Source organism: Nomia melanderi, unplaced genomic scaffold (assembly GCF_051020985.1).
Source record: "Nomia melanderi isolate GNS246 unplaced genomic scaffold, iyNomMela1 scaffold0115, whole genome shotgun sequence".
Lineage (NCBI taxonomy): Eukaryota > Metazoa > Arthropoda > Insecta > Hymenoptera > Halictidae > Nomia > Nomia melanderi.
The window spans coordinates 28,779-46,492 of record NW_027475230.1 but is presented as its reverse complement, the minus strand read 5'-3'; the positions used below and the strand labels follow the sequence as shown (position 1 = coordinate 46,492).

Below are 17,714 nucleotides of genomic sequence, written 5' to 3'. Positions count from 1 at the left end.
GCGTTCCTCCAGAATGCTCTGGCCATCGACTCGTAATGCTCAACTAGGTTTATTGGACTTGGTCTTCACGTATACATATAGGAATACATGTAAATTGTATCTAATAGATTTATCGTAATCGAGGGACGCGACATTACGCGCTATGGTCTTATCGTCAGCACAGCAGTGATCGCGGCCGGAAATCGTCGAGAAAAACCTTTCCCCAAATAGTTTCGAGGACTGAATATTTTTGTCGACAATATACATGTACGGTGGTGATACGGCGATACATCCAGTCGTGAAACTTGACGCATATTTCGAGCGTTTTTCGGTGTCGGCTAAAACGGTGATCCATACAACGCCACACCTACGATATACGAGTATCATGTAAGTAGAATAAGACTGTGCGGGTTCGTAAGAAGACGGTGCAAGGAAAGCACGTTATTATCGGTTCCGCGAACAATCGATGTTTCCTATTACTTTTTTAAGCTTTCGACTAGGCTAAGCGTTCCTTTCGATTCTAAACGAACGCACTCGGTGACAGAAGGGGTCGCGTGTAAGTACTTTGCAGATCGGTATCCTCGACAATTTACACGCAGGGCCGATCGTTCGGTCGCTCGGTAACCAGTTTCTTTTCAGACATTTCGATCCAAAGAAGGTTGGGGCTGACCCATCGATCGAGCGACGGTATTTCTAGAGAATTTGCGAGCGAACCGTTCTAAACCAGGCGAGACAATCAATTTCATCGAGCAAGCGACACGTGTATCGAAACGACAGTTGTCGATTCACCGGTGCATATAAATATAAGTATATATATATATATATATATACTTGTATGCAAGCGAACAAATTTGTAAAATCCCTGATTTCGATTCGACGATCGACCGTATCATCTTGCAGCGCGTTCTCGTCTATCGAACGATCTCCTTTCCATTTACGGTTGTACTCGATATCGAAATTTGTAATAGAAATAACACTCGTATTCCATGAAAAATTATATTCTTCATATTTCCAACGTTACGACGAATAAATATTGTTAATACTATCCCCGTAAAACTGCTTGAACGTTCACAGCCGAGACGACACGACCAGCGTGCAAAGCGTAAAGCGAACTAAGTAGGAACTCGGTAATCGACGATCCGCCAGGCACGTACCGCGTCTAATCGGACCGTTCCGGCGTCGGTTGATCCTCCACCAGTGGCACGATATTCATTTCTCGGTGGAAATCTTTGAGCGACTGTTCCCAGCGTTCCTCGAAGTAAACGCCCAACAAGAACTTCGCGTCGATTCCCGTTCGAATGGCCCATGGGAGATGATACTCGAGGTACAGCTTCCTCTGCCTGAAATCCGGAAAAAAAGTCCAGCCGCGCGTCTGTGTGTGGTTTATCGTCGCCGTTATCGTGATCGTTCTATTTTCCGTTAGACACGCGATCGTAACGTTTACGTTCGCTTCGCGATTCGTTCGTGCCGTTCGACGATTACCTTGGACGCAACCGATATGCCCCGAATATCGCTCCGCTGAGGCACATCGGTAAACGCAATTGCAACGCTTCTATCCACTTGACCGATACTTCGCCGAGCATCGTAGTCGGCATCATAAGCACCGCGTGAAAAATATCGTGCGTTTCTCGATAGCGTTGCATCACGTACGCCAATTCGGTATCCTCGACGAACCTGACCAACGGCCTAGAATCGGGTGACACGTTCTGCAAAAGAGGAATCTCGGGAGACGGGGGAAGAAAGAGAGCGCCGATAAGGATAGAGGAGTAGAAGAAGGGGCTTACATTCGCGTCCAAGAATTCGCGGTAGGTCCTGCCGACGGTCCCCACCGGCAAGCGTTTCAGCGCGGACAGATCGATCGTCGAGGAGGAAATGCGTGGCTTTCGCTCGAGGATACGACGTCCCTCGGCGGTGGAGAGCAACCTTCGATGGCAATGAGCGAGGCCTTCGGATCCGGTGGTTTCTCCCAGGCACGCGATCATGTCCCCGCGAAACGGATTCGCGAAAGATATCGCGGCGGCACCTACCGTCAGTATCGCGCGTTGCACCCGCGACAAGTGGACGCGATCGTTCGCGTAATCCCTCGCAAACGACGCGTCGCTGAAAAACCTTTGGATCGAGCTTCCTGAAACCGATCAAGGACAATAACGGTCGATCATTCTTTTCCTCTACACGTGGAATTTATTTCAAGAAACTTTCCTGTACACGACTTTGCCGCGTGACGCATCCATCATAGCCATGTTGCGCTTGCCCCTCGACAAACGCCTCGACTAGTCTCTACATCGTTATTTACACATTTACAGATGTACAAATGTACAGATTTACAGATTTACAGATTTACAGATTTACAGATTGCGCCGCAATTTACATCGCAAGGCTCGCGCATTCGTCGCGACTATGGCAGCCCGATAACTGTAAAAGTATTTATCACTTTGGTATGATTATCTCACATTTCACCCTATTCTCTTCTCCTTTGATCATTTTGCGATTTTCCGATGAAAACTCGTACGCTCTATCATGGTTTGTCGTCAACAACAACGATGACAATGACAATGACAATGACAATGACAATGACAATGACAATGACAACGACAACGACAACGATAACGACAACGACAACGACGACAACGACAACGACGAGACCAACGCTCGGAAATAATTGCAAAAATTCTCGAGGAGAGAAGGAAATCGATGGAGAGAACGGAGAATCGTGCGTACGACTACGCTGCTCGCGAGAGCAAGGATCGCGCGATCGCTGGGTCTGATCACACGTTTTGAGGCTTGATCGTTTGATCTTGACTGAGCGGAGTGTACCTCAGCTCCGGTGATTCTTTCCTGCGAAAAGTCACCCACGTGTAGACCAGGCTGCCGATCACGCTTAAATTCAGTCCGATAAAGTTCAACCAAGTAAATATGTAATCTCCGCCGATAATCATTCCGAGATACGTCACGCATATGTTTTTTAAGCAGCCGATTATCGTGGTGGTCAAGGCAGAGTTGTGCAGCGTACAGAGAATCATACTATAGGAAAGCACGAAGCCCATCACGCAAGAAAGCCCAAACTGCAGAAGGAAAATCGCGTTGTTCCAGTGAGGAAAGTCGAGGACGGAGCGCGCGTCTCCCGTCCAACAGGCGATCGCGATCGCAGGAACGATCATAAACAACGAGTTGTAGTACATCAATCCGTACTTCCCCAACTCCTTCGACTCCAGCTTCTTCTTCATGTAGACGCCGTTCGCGGCGGTGAACAAGTCGTTCAACAGAATAAACAGGTAACCTTCGAAATTGAAAGCGAGGTCGTTCAACGCCGCCACCACCGCTCCAACGATCATCGTGTACACGCTCAACTGAACGGGAACACGCGCCTTTGCGCCCAAAATGTAATACTCGGCAATCATCGTCATCAGAATGCTGAACCGCCTGAGAGCGGTGAACATGGGGAGGCTGAGTTGTTTGGTACCGCCTAATCCGAAAATCATATTACCGATATAAATCACTGGTAACGGCCATATCTTGCCGAACGTTGCCGTTTCTAGGTTAGGAAATTCGACGTACCGCGCTTCCTTCGCACCGAACAACAAGACGATCGTGGCCAGCATTTGCCCTATGCCGAGCACTTGAAACGATGGGAACTCGAACGAGGTCAACACCGTTTTGTTTACAACCGTGATCATTAGAGACGACAACCCGTAAAACAGGGCGGAACCAACCCGTGGAAATATAACGTTCTGTTGACTCGCCGGCATCCCGATGATGGACTCGCGTGTCAGGGTTCGTCTTCGTTCTCGTTCTCGTTCTCGTTCTCGTTCTCGTTCTCGTTCTCGTTCTCGTTCTCGTTCTCGCTCTCGTTCTCGCTCTCGTTCTCGTTCTCTCGATCGCTATTCCGAAACTATTACGCCTGCCGCGAAATTACTGTTATTGTGTCACGTGTCAAGGAACGTACTCTGGTTTAACCTCAACATCTCTTGCGTTTTCCTCTTCCTCTCCTTTCTTCTCGTTTCCTTCTCCGCGTTCGCCCTTTCTCTTCTCTCGGTTCGCACACTCGACGAATCTTCTCGGCGGAAGTACGCGCGGTTTCACTTCACTCTTTTAAATCGATCCCGTGTACGCGACTTTGAATCGTGCGACGAAGGTTTGTTCGGTTTTCTACTTCATTCCGGACACGCTTTTCATCGACGCGTTCGTCGAGTTGTTCGTTTCGTCTGGTAGTTCCCGACGAACACGAACGCGAACACGACACGACGCGACGCGCAACGTCTACACGCAGGCACGCGCGTACTCGCTCTCGCTTTCGCTTTTGCTCTCGGTTTTCTCATTCTCATCCGAAACTCCCTCTGTTCGTTACTCGCACGATTCTACTTCTAATCGCTTCTACGACGGAGTTTGGGAACGTAGGAAAACTACTTGCCGTTATTTTCATTACATACGGTTCACTGTGTCGACGGTTATTGATTTCTCGCGTTAGATTCTTCGCGTTATCAAACCCAACGATCGAGTCGTTGACAACTACTTAACCAAAAGTTAAACAACTTTCAGAGAACGTTTAACGATAACTTCGCGTTTCGATTCGCTTTCGTGTCTCCTTCGCTCGAACGCAGACTCTGAAATACCGACATCGTGAAATATGCCTCGATGCATCAGCGGACTCTACCCGAATCGAACGGTCAACTACTCGACTATGCAAGGCTGCGATATGAAATGTACGTGCTTGGTAAAAGGATCGTAAAATGAAATAAATGGAAAATCGCCAAGTCTACGAGCTCGAAGACGAAGAAGATTGTTAGACGGTCCTCTACAGTACGAGTGTACGGTATATGTTCCGTGGGTAAGGTTGCAACTGACGTGGTTGGTAAGGCGGTGTCACGTAAGACTTTCATCGTCTTTCACATCGGATGTCCAGTCTATCCTATTTTTTCGTCAATCCTGTTATATCCGGTAGTTAGCTCTGACCATTTCTCATTTCAACAGAGTTCGCTAGTGTATAAAGACGTTTTTAATGCCGTCGGTATTTCAGAACCGTAAACAGAAAACGGAACATGTGCTTGCGATAAATTCGGAATAGTCGGAATAAGTTTTGATCAATCTTGAATTTCCAACTTCCACGAGTAACGAATTCTCGGCGATTCTGGCTTATTCGTTTGTTATACTGATTACCAAGTAGCCGTAACTATGGCGGAGTTCGTAGATAAACGATGCGAGGACATGATCCCCGAATTGGAACAAATGGAGAGGATCAAACTATTCGACAAAAATGAAATTCGGTAACTGTACCAGGTTATCTCCTTCTACCGCCATCACCTTTCTCCTTTTCTTCGAAAACCTTAATTAGTCGTGTTCTTGACATTTCTATAGGGGAATTGCGAAAAAATTGAAAGAAAATGAGTACAAAATTCAGCGAGTTTCAAAAACCAAAGAGGATTATTTACGATACATACAGTACTTGATGGACCTTCTTAAATTAATCAGGCAACGTAGAGACGTATGTTACTACGATTTTTATAGATCTTTATATAGCTATCGACAGAATAATAACGAATGTTATTGTTTCATTAGAAATTTGGTGTTAATCAAAAGAAATCGGACATCGATCACATCATTACAAACAAAATGAATCATTTGTATAAAGATGCCATCTTTAAATTTCAAGATGACATTCGTTTCTGGGTTGCTTATATAAAATTTTGTAAGCATGTTGTAAGTATATCTAGATAATGACATTCCATCGGATTTCTTTAGTTTTTAATGATTCAATGACAATACGATACGTGGCAGCATTTTCAAAATAGTGTTAGCCACATATTAGGTCGGATGTTACAAGTTCATCAAGATAAACCAAAATGTTGGCACATTGCTGCTCGTTGGGAGCTAGAAGAAAATAAAAATAAACAGACGGCTCGTCAGTTTTTGTTAAGAGGATTACACATACATCCGACTTCTCAACTGTTATTTATCGACACTTTTAGGTATTCTAAATATTTATCGGATAATCTAAATATTTTCTTCGCTCGTCTTTGTGTAAGCTAGTTTATAACCAATTTTACGTATCGTTCAGATTAGAATTAGAGGAAGCACTGTCCGACGAACAATCTAAGGAATCCAATGGCGAACCTGTAGCGCCAGTAGCGACGGAAGATGACATGAGCATAGGTTTAAAAAGGGCCTATATCGTATATCAACAAGCATCAAAATGTATCAAGGATATCAAGTTTATAGTAGAATTGCTTAACATTACCAAGGAACACGAAAACACGGAGAAACTACAAAATAAAATTGTTAGGTAAACAAAGAAAGATAGTATAGTAAATACGCGTGTTACAGTTGTGTTAGTTTAATTTTTATGTAGCGATATAATACAAGAATACGCCCATGAACCTTTAATGTGGGACACAATGGCAAGGAGGGAACTAGAAGGACTTGTTCAACCTAGCCTTAACGACACAGCTATGGAAATTGATAGTTCGGAACAGACTTCGTTAAGAGATCGCATCACATCTTGTAATAAAGTATATCAAACTGCTCTTAAAAAACTGAAAACAGAAGAGATGTGGTCATTATATATAGAATGTCTAATAGAGATTAATGAAAAAGACAGATCTCTACCTAATTTCAAGAGAAAGTTATTGAAATCTGCATTTTCTCAAGCTCACCAAGCTAAAAAGTTGAAAGAAAAATATTATTTGCATTGGGTTAGTCAAACATCCAATTATTATTTGCTATATTACTGAATAATACAAATAAAATATAACGAACGAACCTCTCTTCACCGATTACTGTAGGTTAATATGTTAAATGTTGACCTGAAAGATGAAACTACCAACAAAAAGATAAAAGAAATTCTATGTATGGCTACCGAGGCTTTACCAAATAGTGTAAGTTTATGGCATGCCAGACTAAGGTATTTATTAACCTCGGGGCAAGAAGAGGAAGTTGAAACTCTTTTCTTTAAGGTATAGTATAAGAATCGTGTATTGTAAAATGCGTATAGGCGTGTATAACAACATACGTGTGCTAGGTAATAGAAATTCTTGGAGAAAAATCATTACCTTTATGGAAAATGAGAATATTACATATGCAAGCGAAAAATCCCGAAAGAACAGAAGAAATATTCCAAGCAGCTTTACAGGGACATCCGAATGTAGCTCAAGAAATAAAACCTACTTACATCGAATGGCTGGTTCTAACAAAAAGTTTGTACACGTACAAATAATACATTCTAACGAGTAATATAATCCATGGTTGTTGGATTACACAGGATATACCTATTTCAGGCATACAAACAGCACGAAAAGCTTATGATAATCTCTGCTTGCAACCACCTTTCTCTATCGAAATGCATAAAAAGATGATGGAACTAGAATTTATGCAACCAGAAATGTCATTGAAACATTTGCGAAAATGCAATGAAATGTCAACGTTACAATTTGGCAAAAGTAACGCGAGTGTTTGGATCGATTACATTAAGTTTGAAATGAAACATGGAGATCCGAAAAAAGTCGGAGATATACATAGGAGGGCAGTAAAAACATTAAACCCTGAATTGACCGAGCCTTTCATTTCAGAATACAGTTTGATGAAGGCAAACCTGGATTGTTTGAGTGCGGATACGTAAGCATCGACAGCAGTTGTGAGAAAACGTGGAGGACAAATATATATATATATATATATATATATATATTTAAATAAATGAGCGAAATAATAAACACACAATTTATAGACTTGGGCAGAATTACATAAATATTATGCCGATTCAAGTGGTATTTCTTTTTCCATGCGCGTAAGAACGATGTTGCGATCCGTTTCATTAGGTAATCGTGTTCTGTCTCCTGTTTTTAATGTTGCTCTTATATCCAAACACATCACGTCCGTTGCTAACGAGTGTTCTTTGTCGTCTAAATTTCTCTGAATTTTTAGAAGTAAACCTTCTAAACGATTATACGATCCTCTAGAAAAGAAGACAAACATAATGTAGAATAACTGCGAGAAAAATGTTATTGTACAATGGTAACGAGCGAAATATCTTCTAAATGCCCGAAGAAAAAGATATCTTGGACGCTGATGTTAACTGGTACACTGTACGTAACGTATACACGTACTTGGAATCTTCGATAACTGTTTTCAAATCTTTTTCAGTCTGTCGCAACTGTAAAACTTCATCTTTCAAACCGCCGTCTACTTCGTCACGACAGAGTTCAAAGCCAGGACGATAAGTGCGATTTTCTAGTCTTGTTTCTACGCATTTTATCGAATCAGTTTTATGTGAGAGAGCATCTTCCAACCGCACTATTTCTTTTTGCATGACTTCCATTTCTTTTTCTATCTGTAAAGTACAATTAGATATGAATTCTGCGTGAATTACTCGATCGCCGTATTGTCCTATTCCTGTAGATACGGTTATCCTGTATACTTTACTTTGTGCTTCTGCCATTCCAATTCGTTGCGTGCTTTTTGTGTCTGATGTATTCTCTTTCGTAAACTGAAGTCCGTTACATCCTGTTGAGCTTTAATGTCGTTTCTTGCGCGTTCTCGCATTACGTTCATAGACTCGCGAAAATTGTATACGTCGCTCAATTCGTTGTCGGCTAAAGTTTTCGAATACTGGCAGTGTTCCAACCAAGCTTCGTAAGATATTGCACTGAAAACGATGTTACTGTATCTTTGCGTTCGTATCAACGTACCGTACAGAAGTCTTACTCTTTCGGAACCCTTAACGCGTTTGGTTTATAACTGATGTTTGCGCATGTACGGTCTAAATTCAGATTTTCTTTGTCTATTTTTATGGTCTCGGACTTGTCTTCGACATCCAGTGCTATTTTAAATCTAACTTCCTCCAACAGATTTAATTTCTCCCATGCAGATTGAATTCTACGGAAAATCTCTATTCGTAAACTTTGGAATCGCCTTTACATCGACGTCAACGAACATGTAATACCTATCGGTCAGCGATTGTTTAATATTCTCTATGACGCAAAGTTCCTTTTTCAGTTCTGTGTCAGCTTCATCGTACGTAAGCTCTGTTCCTCTACGACAGTCTCTCATCGAAATACATTCTGCTGTTACTTGCAGAGGACAGTTCAAAGATTCCAATTCCTTCTCCGCGTCGCTTTTCTCATCCTTCAAAAGACGAGTTTCCGATAAGAGTTTGCTTAACAAATTCTGAAGCAGTTCTCTCCACCTTGATAATTCTGTTATCCTGCGAATGTAAATCTAATAATATGATAAAAGTAGAGCCTATCTTAGAGGTAGGTAGAATTAAACGGCAATGTCCGTTACCTATCCGCAAATCGAGCATTATTCATGTACGTATCCCACATGGTCTTCACCGTTGTCTCCGACCGAACAATCTTCCCTGAATTTCTCAATGTAAATGCTTCTGCACTTTCGGCATCTGCACTTTGTTGAAGTTCCCATTGGCTAGCATACCAATCTGCTAATCCTATAAATATCGATATATTTTATAAGATGTTCTAGTAATGAGATGAAAATCATAGGAAATTCTAATTACCTATATGAGCTAGAGGTTTTTCATAGGTTGTTACAGATCTGTTAGCCATAATTTTCAAACAATTTACCGTCTGTACAAAATAATACGACCGAAATCCGGAAAAGTGTTTCAGTACTGGCAGTGACAACAAAGTCATTAGAGGATCACCAAAGCAACCGAAGTAGCAAACAAGTACATTTCGAATTCGATATCGATTTAATACTTTATTATATTTCATTCGTGTGTGCATGTATACATTTTCTATCTTGTGCTACTTTTAGTATCGACGACGAATAATATTACTATAGAATTGAGAAAAGTAGGAGTCTTCCTTACTACAGACAAGAAAATTGAGATCTGTTCTTCGAAGAGTAAATCGTTTATTTACATTTACGTTTATTTAGATTTTAGACGTTTAATACTCATTATTAAAATGGATCACATATTATCCGATTACTTTGAAGATTAAAGCAGGCCGTAGTAAGTTACGTAAACATAAGAAGTATAAACATTGTTGTACCAACTAATGAAAAAGTAAAATTGGCAAAGGGAAGAAATCGGGGGTAAATGTTCAACTGGCAGTTACATCTGCTCGTGTACCTGAACTCGACCGAACGAATCAGACATCCATTTTACGTTGATAGTCGAGAAGTAATCCTGTAAAGAGATCCGTTGTACGCCTAAAAAGATTGATATTTTGGATTTCTTCCGTTCCTAGAAGTTACTTGGCCAGCGAACCGACACCGGTCCTTAACGCATGGAACTCGAACCATCGATGCAGTCTGAACGAATGGTACATGAAATAATAATCGTTACACGTTAATACTTTCTATAATTATTCATTCTGTTCCTATGAAATGTCGCCAATTCGTTTTCGCCGTTCTCGAGTAGGAGACACGCGTGTAACGACACGTGCCTCGCGAGCCTCGAAGAAAGTCGTTATCCGATAAGGAAGAATCGTGGCCCTCGAAACCTTCGGCGCATCGCCTGGCCTGTGGTAGGTACATCGAGAAACTTCCGGAGCTTGCCATCTTAACTTTCGAAATCGATCTTTCGTATTGTCAAAGGAACTCCACTGTTCAGCGGAGAATGATTTTTAGGACTGTTATCGAAACACTATTATATAAAAATAAAATACCGCAGACGTGAAATCGTTTGTAAGTACAGAAGGGGGAAGTCCACCTTCTTGGGGACCCCCACTCGATCTTGCATCATGCGTAGTAGCCTCGCGACCGTTACAGTTTGAATTTCTGTGTAACGGACAAAAGTCAGAAATCTACCAATATAATTTCCAATGTGATCATTCGAGGCGCACGATCGCGAGACTCGTAGGTGAAATAAAGCTAAAAAATTCTAGGAGATTTAACGATAGAGACGATCTCGAGAAAGGAACCGATTTGAAATTGCATGAAATTAAAGTGAATACCGGTGGCCTTCCTCTGCCGCGCTGGATTGGAAGTTCCTGCTGCTTCGGCACGACTGCGCAAGAAGTTTGTATTGCAGTTCCGAATTGTTTACAGAGGAGTCGAGAGGAAACAGTTTGTAGATAAGCGGGTACATAATACTCGGCTGAAAGTGTATTATTTCTGATTTCAATTCGAACGAAACCCGCAACGAAAAGTGATATTTTGTCGGTGGCTGAAATAGTATGCGAAGGTTGAGTATGAAGAGTAAGCGTAGGAAGTCCGAAACGACCAGCGAAGAAGGTTCGGAGGAAAATGGCGTCCCTCGTTCGACCGCCGATGAAAGCGACGAAATGAAGAAAGGAAAAGACGATGAATCTATGGATACGTCGCGCAGAAGTTCAACCAAGAAGCGACCATCTCGGGGCAGGCATAGCCTCAAAGGGATCGACGACAATGCGAAAGCCGACGAAGAGGACGCGCAGCCCGTTGTCGCCGAAGAGGATGAAAACAAGAATACCGGGAAGAGCAGAGGGAGTAAACGTTTTAAAAAGGACGACCCAAAGGCTTCTTCCTCGATAAAGCACGATGGAAATCAAGAAGAGGAATACGAGGTTCATCTCCCTTTAATAATATTTATGCATTTATCACGATATATAGTGCAGTACTTCGTTTACGCGGCAACAGATAAGCGCGGCGTCCCGCAGGGCAAACGACGCTAACGGAACGACGCTAACGGAATGACACGAAAGATAAAAGTAGTTTTCGTTGGAATCTTAATATTAAATTTATTATTATTATTACTACTCCTACTATTACTATTAACTATTACTATTACTATTACTATTACTATTACTATTACTATTACTACTACTACTACTACTACTACTACTACTACTACTACTACTACTACTACTACTAGTAGTACTACTACTACTTACTACTTACTACTTACTACTTACTACTTACTACTTACTACTTATTACTTACTACTACCACTATTACCGTTTAATACAATTGAATGTTTTTTAAATTCCCTGTACAAATGGAAAATGGATAGACATTTATCTTTTCTGATAAAGGTATTCGATGAATTTAATAACATAGTAATCTCCACAGTTGATGACCGACTTTCGTCTCACAGTTTTAATGTTCAAATTTATAGAATTTCTGTTTTTATCCGCATATGATAATGTAACATTAAAACATGTTTTTTCTGAATAGGTGGAAAAAATTGTTGGACAACGTACGAGTAAAGGCAAACGACAATTCTTAGTTAGATGGAAAGGATACGACGAAAGCTCCGACACGTGGGAGTTAGAGAAAGATTTGAATTGTTTACAACTGATCGAAGAATTCTTAGCCGAGGAGATCGAGAACGAAGAAGACAAATCTAAGAAATCCGACGATTCCCCAAAAGCAGGAAAAACTAAATCTTTGAAGATGGATAAAAGGTCTAAGAAACCTAAAGTTAATGCAAAAAAACAAATTGAAAATGGTACTTTGGTTTTTCTTTGTAATCCGTATAATTATTCGACGGTTATCAAAAATGTATTTAATGCGACTCGGTTGCATTCTAATTATCGTTTATCCGATTTCAGACAAGGAAATAACCTCCTCGGATGAGATCAAGAACGATAAAGATGATCAAAAAGAGTTTGAAGTTGAAAAGATTATAGAAGTACATTTCAAAAAAAACAAGACAAGGCAGTTTCTGATTCGTTGGAAAGGATTTTCGTCGGCGGACGACACATGGGAACCGGAAGAAAACTTAAATTGCCCCGAACTGATAGAAAAGTTTATGCAAAAAGTTGAAAAAGCTAAAACCACCGAGGTACGCGAACTCAGAGCAAATCGTCCTCATACGAAACGCTACACGTTAACGACACACGAGTATGGACGAAGATTATCGCGTCGAAACATGGATAAGCAAAGGTAAATTTTTTTTCATTATTATTTTTATGTTTTCTTCCTTTGTATCTGTTAATTTATGTTTATTTTCTTTTTATAGAGCTACGTATCATGAATGTGATGAATAAGTAATCACAAACATGTCAAGACAGACACAATTTGTAGTGTTAAAAAATAATACTTCAAAACAGTAAATATAAGTGACTTTCTACCTAATAAAATTTTAAACTAAGACTACCGATTATATGTAATATCGTTTGTGTGTGTCTTAAGTGCATATTACATTGATTTGTCTCTTGTACTATGTGAAATATCAATTATGAACATACGGTGTTTCGATTCGTTTTTTAAAATTTTATAAAGTGTGCGTCACTATTTATACTATAACGCAAAAATTCTGTAGGTTACTAGTTCTTTATACTTTTCATAGTATTTTTTGCAATATACTTTTAAACATACAAGTAGTTCAATATGTGATCTTGAACGTACTGAGAAGAAAAGAAAATACTGTGTAACATTTTTTTAATCTACTTGACTGAATGTTATGCATGTATTAGAGATTAGAAAGTTTTTAAAGCTAAAATAAATATTTTATTTTGGTGTAAAGTATATTTACTTTTACTCGTTTGAAAAGAAAATTTGTATTTAGTAATTGCGCAAAATCAGATTAAGATGTACAATGTATAAAATGATTTATAAGTAACAGAAAGATTTAATAAAATCGCCCCTGTTGTAATACAAAATTGCATAGGTCAGAATCATACAAATTTCAATTATTTCATTTTGCTATGCTTTCGATGTGCTGCCATAGAAAGTATACTATTGATAAACAGTGCCATTGTAAGAACAAGACTTATACATACATACGAGTTTCAAATATTTCCACTTTTAATCTGAAAATATTTTTATTATCGATACACGTTATACTTCTGTAAGTATTAAGTTGTCAAAAAGGTGTATTTATTATACTTTAATGGTGACACTATTGTTTTAAATGATACGGATGTGAACGTATGTAATGATGTAACAAATGAAAATGCATTTACTGTTTTATGTATGAACATTGAGCAACACAATAATTTGTTTCAAGATAAAGCTATAATAAAAAACTAAACCTATAAAAACGTTTTTCTATTTACAAATACCATTCGTAGTAATACCAACAACCTATTATATGAAAGGTATGTTTGTAATCATAATTTTACTACTCTAGCCTACTTCGTTTAACTTCAACGTGAAAAGTATCGATGTAATCGTGTGATATGAATAAATGAACGTTGTATTATTCTATAAACAAATTCGGAAGTAACTCGTCGAAGTTTCTATATGCAATCTATGCGTTTAATCTACTAAATCTATTAAACTAGAAGTTTCTTATCTTTTGCTAATCATTTCAGTTTTGTATATTAGAAATATTCTGTAGCTCCTCATGTTACACAACGTTAGCGAAAACGGTAATAACAGTTTATCGCACGTGTATAGGTAAATATATATATATATATATATAAATTACGTATGAAAGGAAAACGTATTACGTTTCTACTTAATCTATAATTATAGCGTAGAACTCGAACGAGCGGGAATGGAAATATATAAAACCAGGAAAAAGTATTATAAACTTAATAATGATCAATCTGACAATCTTGCCAGTTATTTTTCGACAATATGGATTCCAATCTTTGTCATCTTACTTGTAATCATTTTCTGCATACTGTGCTATCGGTATATACATGAAAGAATTATTTTCAGTTGCAAAAGGTTCAATACAGTTTTATTTGTATGCATGCAATATGTCTAGATTTTTTTTTTACTATACTTGCATTTGTATTCAGTTATTGGTGCTATCCTAAAATTACGTTAACAAAGGTGTCTTACACGGCAAAACAAGAAAAGAACTCTTGATGGTAATTTACCCATATCGAGTGAACATGATAACAAATCACACACGAAACGACAATTATTGTGTCCGAATGCATTTAAAGTTTCACGATTTAAAAAACTGGGACAAACCAGTAAGCAGTACGAAAATAATAATTGCGAATTGAAGACCATTTTACCGGTATATTACATGAACATTACTAAAACATTATAGAACATTTATAAAAACAATATAGAATACTCACGACGCATACCCCTTTCTAAACAGGAAAAAGAAAAGTTACTCGATTCTTCTGGAAATAAACCCGAAACCGTTAATAGCAATGTAGAATTGAGAAAACGATTATCCTTAAAAATGTCCTTCCCACTTTCCTTATCGTCTATCGCAAAATGTAAAATGTCATATAATCGAATATTAAACAGATACGATACAGAGTCTGTAATCTCAGATTACAACAAGGTAGAAACTTATCTGTAATAATTATATTCCTGTTTAATATATTTTAATGTTTCTTTTTAGAATGATAAAAACGTTTGCTTCTCAGACACAGATTTAAAATTTTTGATAATACCAATGCATTCAAAGAAATCTGAAATAAGAGTATACGACGAACAAGTAGAGTTCTGCGAATGGAATTCGGGAACCATTAACGATTATTACAATGAACAAATTGATACTGGTTCTAAATCAATCGAATTTCAGTTTCACAACACAGACTCGTTCGATGATAGCACACACAAATATAGAGTTTCAAATTCCAAGACAAATTATTCACCCCGTTCTCTTATGTCGGAAACTTTGATTTGTAATGCCAAATATTTTTCAGATTCTACAGTAAAAGAATTGGATACTTTCGCAACCGTGAACTTCAAACAGCTACAAAGGTCTGTAAAACATGATTTCCACAGAATTAGAATGAAATTTGGTTATTAAAGGTGATATCGTGTGTTTTTAATTATTTTTAGATTAGACAATTCTTCTAAGATTGTAAAAAGTAATCCACAAGTATTACATGTAAAGTCAAGGAAAAATGCTCGGTACGCAGTAAATAGATACAGCTTAAGTGCAATAAAACAATTACAAAGAACAGAATCAAAGATGAAACTACACGATTGTACGAGGCAATTAAAAATAATGAAAGATAGATTGAAATCATCGGTTGAGATACAATTAAATTGCTTCAATGAAATGAAAAGTATCACAAGAAAGTCTAAATCGGACAATAACGTTACTTATGGTATTGTATCTTCTGTACCAACAAATGACATTAACAATAGCCCTTTTGATCAAGATTTCGCTTTATTATATGAAAATCTGGTCTATAAAAGAGAGAGCGCTTACACAAGGTTAGATCATCGCTCGAAAGCAAGTGAAACTTATGACGAATTAGGAATGCTATTCTCTCGATATCTCAAGTACCAAACTGAACTGTGTCAAAGAAAAGCTTGTCCCCTATCAAGGCATTTGAAACAAAGATACAAACATAGTACGCAACATTGTCAAAGAAGGTTTAATTATCGCCGAATACGTCCTTACGATCAAAGACCGGCGTGTAGTAGTGGAAATGTGTGTACCGATACATACGACGAATTAAAATTAATGTGCACTTCACCCTCGAAAAGGAAGAATATATATCAACGTATGTCTAAGAGAAGAAAAGAATTTTTGAATCAACCGTGTTCTCCGCCGGTTCAAAATCTTATAGTAACAAGGTTATTGTAACCATGAAAATAACAGACTATAAATCTTGAAAATTGATATTTTTTAATGAACGCAGTTGCATTTCCTTTCGACACCCTTATAATCTTTTATTCTATCGATACAATGAACGAACGGACGATTAAACGTATGTACATTTTAAAAAATTACTTTATTCGATTCATTACATACGTTCGCTCCTCTTAACTTCTTTCACTTGAAGACCTGAAAATGAGAGTGGATTAATTATTAAACGTAAACTACAGATTTTATGTATAATTTAAATTTAAATTAAATTTGAATAAATGTATACCTGGAGGTAAAGATTGTTTCAATTTCTCTGCCTTTTCCTTATCGGTGATCACAAGTGTGTACAAAAACCTTGAGCAACGAACCTTGAATTTAACATTGTCAGCATTCTTCTTGATCTTAACAGCTACATAATTGTAACGAGAAAAGAACGGTAAGTTATCGGATGCCATACAAATAATTAACAGCATACTATATAAATCAAACTGCACTTACATTTTGCATCTTTCCTCCTGGCTTTCAGAAGAAAGTCCTTGATTTCTTTAATCTCACGTGGCTGTAAAAAGTTACAAAAATAAGTATGTATAAATTATTCAAAAACATATAAATTCCTCTCGTACGAAAGGAACAGTAAACAAACCTATTGTCAAAACTATTTGATCATTGCAACGAGGTTAAGTTATCCTGTTTCGATCAATTTCCTTGTAACTCGTATTAAATTAATCAGAACAAATTATTTTACACTATGAAAAGAATGAATGTAATATTGGAGAAATGAGAATATTAGTGTTAATATTATAAGAAATTTCACACTCACCATTATGAACGATAAGAGGGCGAACCAGATAACCTAGAAGGTAAAATAAACAATTTAAATATAATCAAATTATAAAAATATTTCCATAGGATGTTTAAGAATATTGTATTATAAAAGCAGTTATTAATATGAATGTGAAACGAAAAGGGATTTCTTTATTAAAAAGTGGATTTTGTGAAATCGTCTAGAAAAAATAACACGTACCCTGTCAACTTAATACCGGAAAAGAGATGTCGCGATACGAAGGTTGTACAATACAACTTGGATCAAATCAGCACCAGAAGCTTAATAAGCAGATAATTTAGTACAAATAAAATACAGATCAATTTAAAATGATATAAAAATGTGGAAAACTCTTTATTTCACTAATAATAGAAAGCTATTTTGTAAATCATTATTGATGAATAAAAATCGCATTGTTACGAAGTTCTGTCGAATAAATACTACTATCATCGTTTGAACGTACGCTCCTTGTTCGTTGCCGCTAAAACATATGACACACTCCTAGCAAAAATG

General features: G+C 38.1%; 6 protein-coding genes across 10 annotated transcripts; 2 read left to right on the top strand and 4 right to left on the bottom strand.

Annotated features, from left to right (window-relative positions):
- Positions 1–30: 30 nt before the first annotated feature.
- On the bottom strand, positions 31–4,072 carry LOC116425140 (ubiquinone biosynthesis protein COQ4 homolog, mitochondrial). 2 transcript variants are annotated; one of them, XM_031972418.2, is made up of 4 exons: positions 3,923–4,072; positions 1,764–2,104; positions 1,462–1,685; positions 31–1,319 (listed from the first exon to the last, which is right to left on the bottom strand). In XM_031972418.2, the coding sequence occupies exons 1-4, from the start codon at positions 3,939–3,941 to the stop codon at positions 1,139–1,141; spliced, it is 765 nt and encodes a 254-aa protein (XP_031828278.1). In that variant the 5' UTR covers positions 3,942–4,072; the 3' UTR covers positions 31–1,138. The 2 variants fall into 2 exon arrangements, with proteins under 2 accessions (XP_031828278.1, XP_076230239.1); XM_076374124.1 differs by lacking the exon at positions 3,923–4,072 and adding an exon at positions 3,465–3,725 and having other exon boundaries at positions 1,764–2,111.
- Positions 2,202–3,683, bottom strand: LOC116425139 (UDP-sugar transporter UST74c). Its single transcript, XM_076374126.1, has 2 exons — positions 3,535–3,683; positions 2,202–3,442 (listed from the first exon to the last, which is right to left on the bottom strand). Exon 2 carries the CDS (start codon positions 3,414–3,416, stop codon positions 2,745–2,747), a length of 672 nt encoding a protein of 223 aa, XP_076230241.1. The 5' UTR covers positions 3,417–3,442; positions 3,535–3,683; the 3' UTR covers positions 2,202–2,744.
- A 692-nt stretch (positions 4,073–4,764) lies between the features above and the next one.
- On the top strand, positions 4,765–7,664 carry LOC116425127 (U3 small nucleolar RNA-associated protein 6 homolog). 2 transcript variants are annotated; one of them, XM_031972370.2, is made up of 10 exons: positions 4,765–4,914; positions 4,994–5,240; positions 5,332–5,458; positions 5,533–5,673; positions 5,752–5,942; positions 6,032–6,256; positions 6,323–6,665; positions 6,756–6,926; positions 6,992–7,166; positions 7,248–7,664. In XM_031972370.2, exons 2-10 carry the CDS (start codon positions 5,149–5,151, stop codon positions 7,586–7,588), a joined length of 1,806 nt encoding a protein of 601 aa, XP_031828230.1. In that variant the 5' UTR covers positions 4,765–4,914; positions 4,994–5,148; the 3' UTR covers positions 7,589–7,664. The 2 variants fall into 2 exon arrangements, with proteins under 2 accessions (XP_031828230.1, XP_076230226.1); XM_076374111.1 differs by having other exon boundaries at positions 4,766–4,914; positions 4,994–5,253.
- An 8-nt stretch (positions 7,665–7,672) lies between these two features.
- LOC116425133 (tektin-2) lies at positions 7,673–9,710 on the bottom strand. Its single transcript, XM_031972395.2, has 7 exons — positions 9,482–9,710; positions 9,250–9,412; positions 8,909–9,169; positions 8,671–8,841; positions 8,389–8,611; positions 8,073–8,296; positions 7,673–7,921 (listed from the first exon to the last, which is right to left on the bottom strand). The coding sequence occupies exons 1-7, from the start codon at positions 9,708–9,710 to the stop codon at positions 7,717–7,719; spliced, it is 1,476 nt and encodes a 491-aa protein (XP_031828255.1). The 3' UTR covers positions 7,673–7,716.
- A 1,398-nt stretch (positions 9,711–11,108) lies between these two features.
- Positions 11,109–16,375, top strand: LOC116425137 (uncharacterized). 3 transcript variants are annotated; one of them, XM_031972403.2, is made up of 5 exons: positions 11,109–11,477; positions 12,088–12,361; positions 12,465–12,798; positions 15,480–15,537; positions 15,619–15,768. In XM_031972403.2, exons 1-5 carry the CDS (start codon positions 11,109–11,111, stop codon positions 15,634–15,636), a joined length of 1,053 nt encoding a protein of 350 aa, XP_031828263.1. In that variant the 3' UTR covers positions 15,637–15,768. The 3 variants fall into 3 exon arrangements, with proteins under 3 accessions (XP_031828263.1, XP_031828269.1, XP_031828270.1); XM_031972409.2 differs by lacking the exons at positions 15,480–15,537; positions 15,619–15,768 and adding an exon at positions 12,875–13,898; XM_031972410.2 differs by lacking the exons at positions 11,109–11,477; positions 12,088–12,361; positions 12,465–12,798 and adding an exon at positions 14,393–14,532 and having other exon boundaries at positions 15,619–16,375.
- Positions 16,376–16,504: 129 nt separating this feature from the next.
- RpL38 (ribosomal protein L38) lies at positions 16,505–17,478 on the bottom strand. The gene is made up of 5 exons (XM_031972426.2): positions 17,403–17,478; positions 17,199–17,231; positions 16,877–16,937; positions 16,665–16,787; positions 16,505–16,576 (listed from the first exon to the last, which is right to left on the bottom strand). Exons 2-5 carry the CDS (start codon positions 17,199–17,201, stop codon positions 16,536–16,538), a joined length of 228 nt encoding a protein of 75 aa, XP_031828286.1. The 5' UTR covers positions 17,202–17,231; positions 17,403–17,478; the 3' UTR covers positions 16,505–16,535.
- Between the last annotated feature and the right edge of the window lie 236 nt (positions 17,479–17,714).

Excerpts from the sequence above, each read along its gene's own strand:
- LOC116425139 (XM_076374126.1), bottom strand. The coding sequence starts at position 3,416 with ATGTTCACCGCTCTCAGGCGGTTCAGCATTCTGATGACGATGATTGCC.
- LOC116425137 (XM_031972403.2), top strand. The coding sequence starts at position 11,109 with ATGCGAAGGTTGAGTATGAAGAGTAAGCGTAGGAAGTCCGAAACGACC. Across the intron at positions 11,478-12,087 it reads ATCAAGAAGAGGAATACGAG|GTGGAAAAAATTGTTGGACA; the intron begins GTTCATCTCCCT and ends TTTTCTGAATAG. Across the intron at positions 12,799-15,479 it reads CGAAACATGGATAAGCAAAG|ATTCTACAGTAAAAGAATTG; the intron begins GTAAATTTTTTT and ends AATATTTTTCAG.
- LOC116425140 (XM_076374124.1), bottom strand. The coding sequence starts at position 3,725 with ATGCCGGCGAGTCAACAGAACGTTATATTTCCACGGGTTGGTTCCGCC. Across the intron at positions 1,686-1,763 it reads GCGAATTCTTGGACGCGAAT|AACGTGTCACCCGATTCTAG; the intron begins GTAAGCCCCTTC and ends CCTCTTTTGCAG. Across the intron at positions 1,320-1,461 it reads GCATATCGGTTGCGTCCAAG|GCAGAGGAAGCTGTACCTCG; the intron begins GTAATCGTCGAA and ends TCCGGATTTCAG.
- LOC116425127 (XM_031972370.2), top strand. The coding sequence starts at position 5,149 with ATGGCGGAGTTCGTAGATAAACGATGCGAGGACATGATCCCCGAATTG. Across the intron at positions 5,674-5,751 it reads TAAAATTTTGTAAGCATGTT|CATTTTCAAAATAGTGTTAG; the intron begins GTAAGTATATCT and ends GATACGTGGCAG. Across the intron at positions 6,666-6,755 it reads AAAAATATTATTTGCATTGG|GTTAATATGTTAAATGTTGA; the intron begins GTTAGTCAAACA and ends CGATTACTGTAG.
- LOC116425133 (XM_031972395.2), bottom strand. The coding sequence starts at position 9,710 with ATGCACACACGAATGAAATATAATAAAGTATTAAATCGATATCGAATT. Across the intron at positions 8,842-8,908 it reads AAACAATCGCTGACCGATAG|AATTCAATCTGCATGGGAGA; the intron begins GTATTACATGTT and ends GATTTTCCGTAG. Across the intron at positions 8,297-8,388 it reads TGGAATGGCAGAAGCACAAA|ATAGAAAAAGAAATGGAAGT; the intron begins GTAAAGTATACA and ends TGTACTTTACAG.
- RpL38 (XM_031972426.2), bottom strand. Across the intron at positions 16,788-16,876 it reads CAGGAGGAAAGATGCAAAAT|CTGTTAAGATCAAGAAGAAT; the intron begins GTAAGTGCAGTT and ends ACAATTATGTAG. Across the intron at positions 16,577-16,664 it reads GAAACAATCTTTACCTCCAG|GTCTTCAAGTGAAAGAAGTT; the intron begins GTATACATTTAT and ends TCTCATTTTCAG.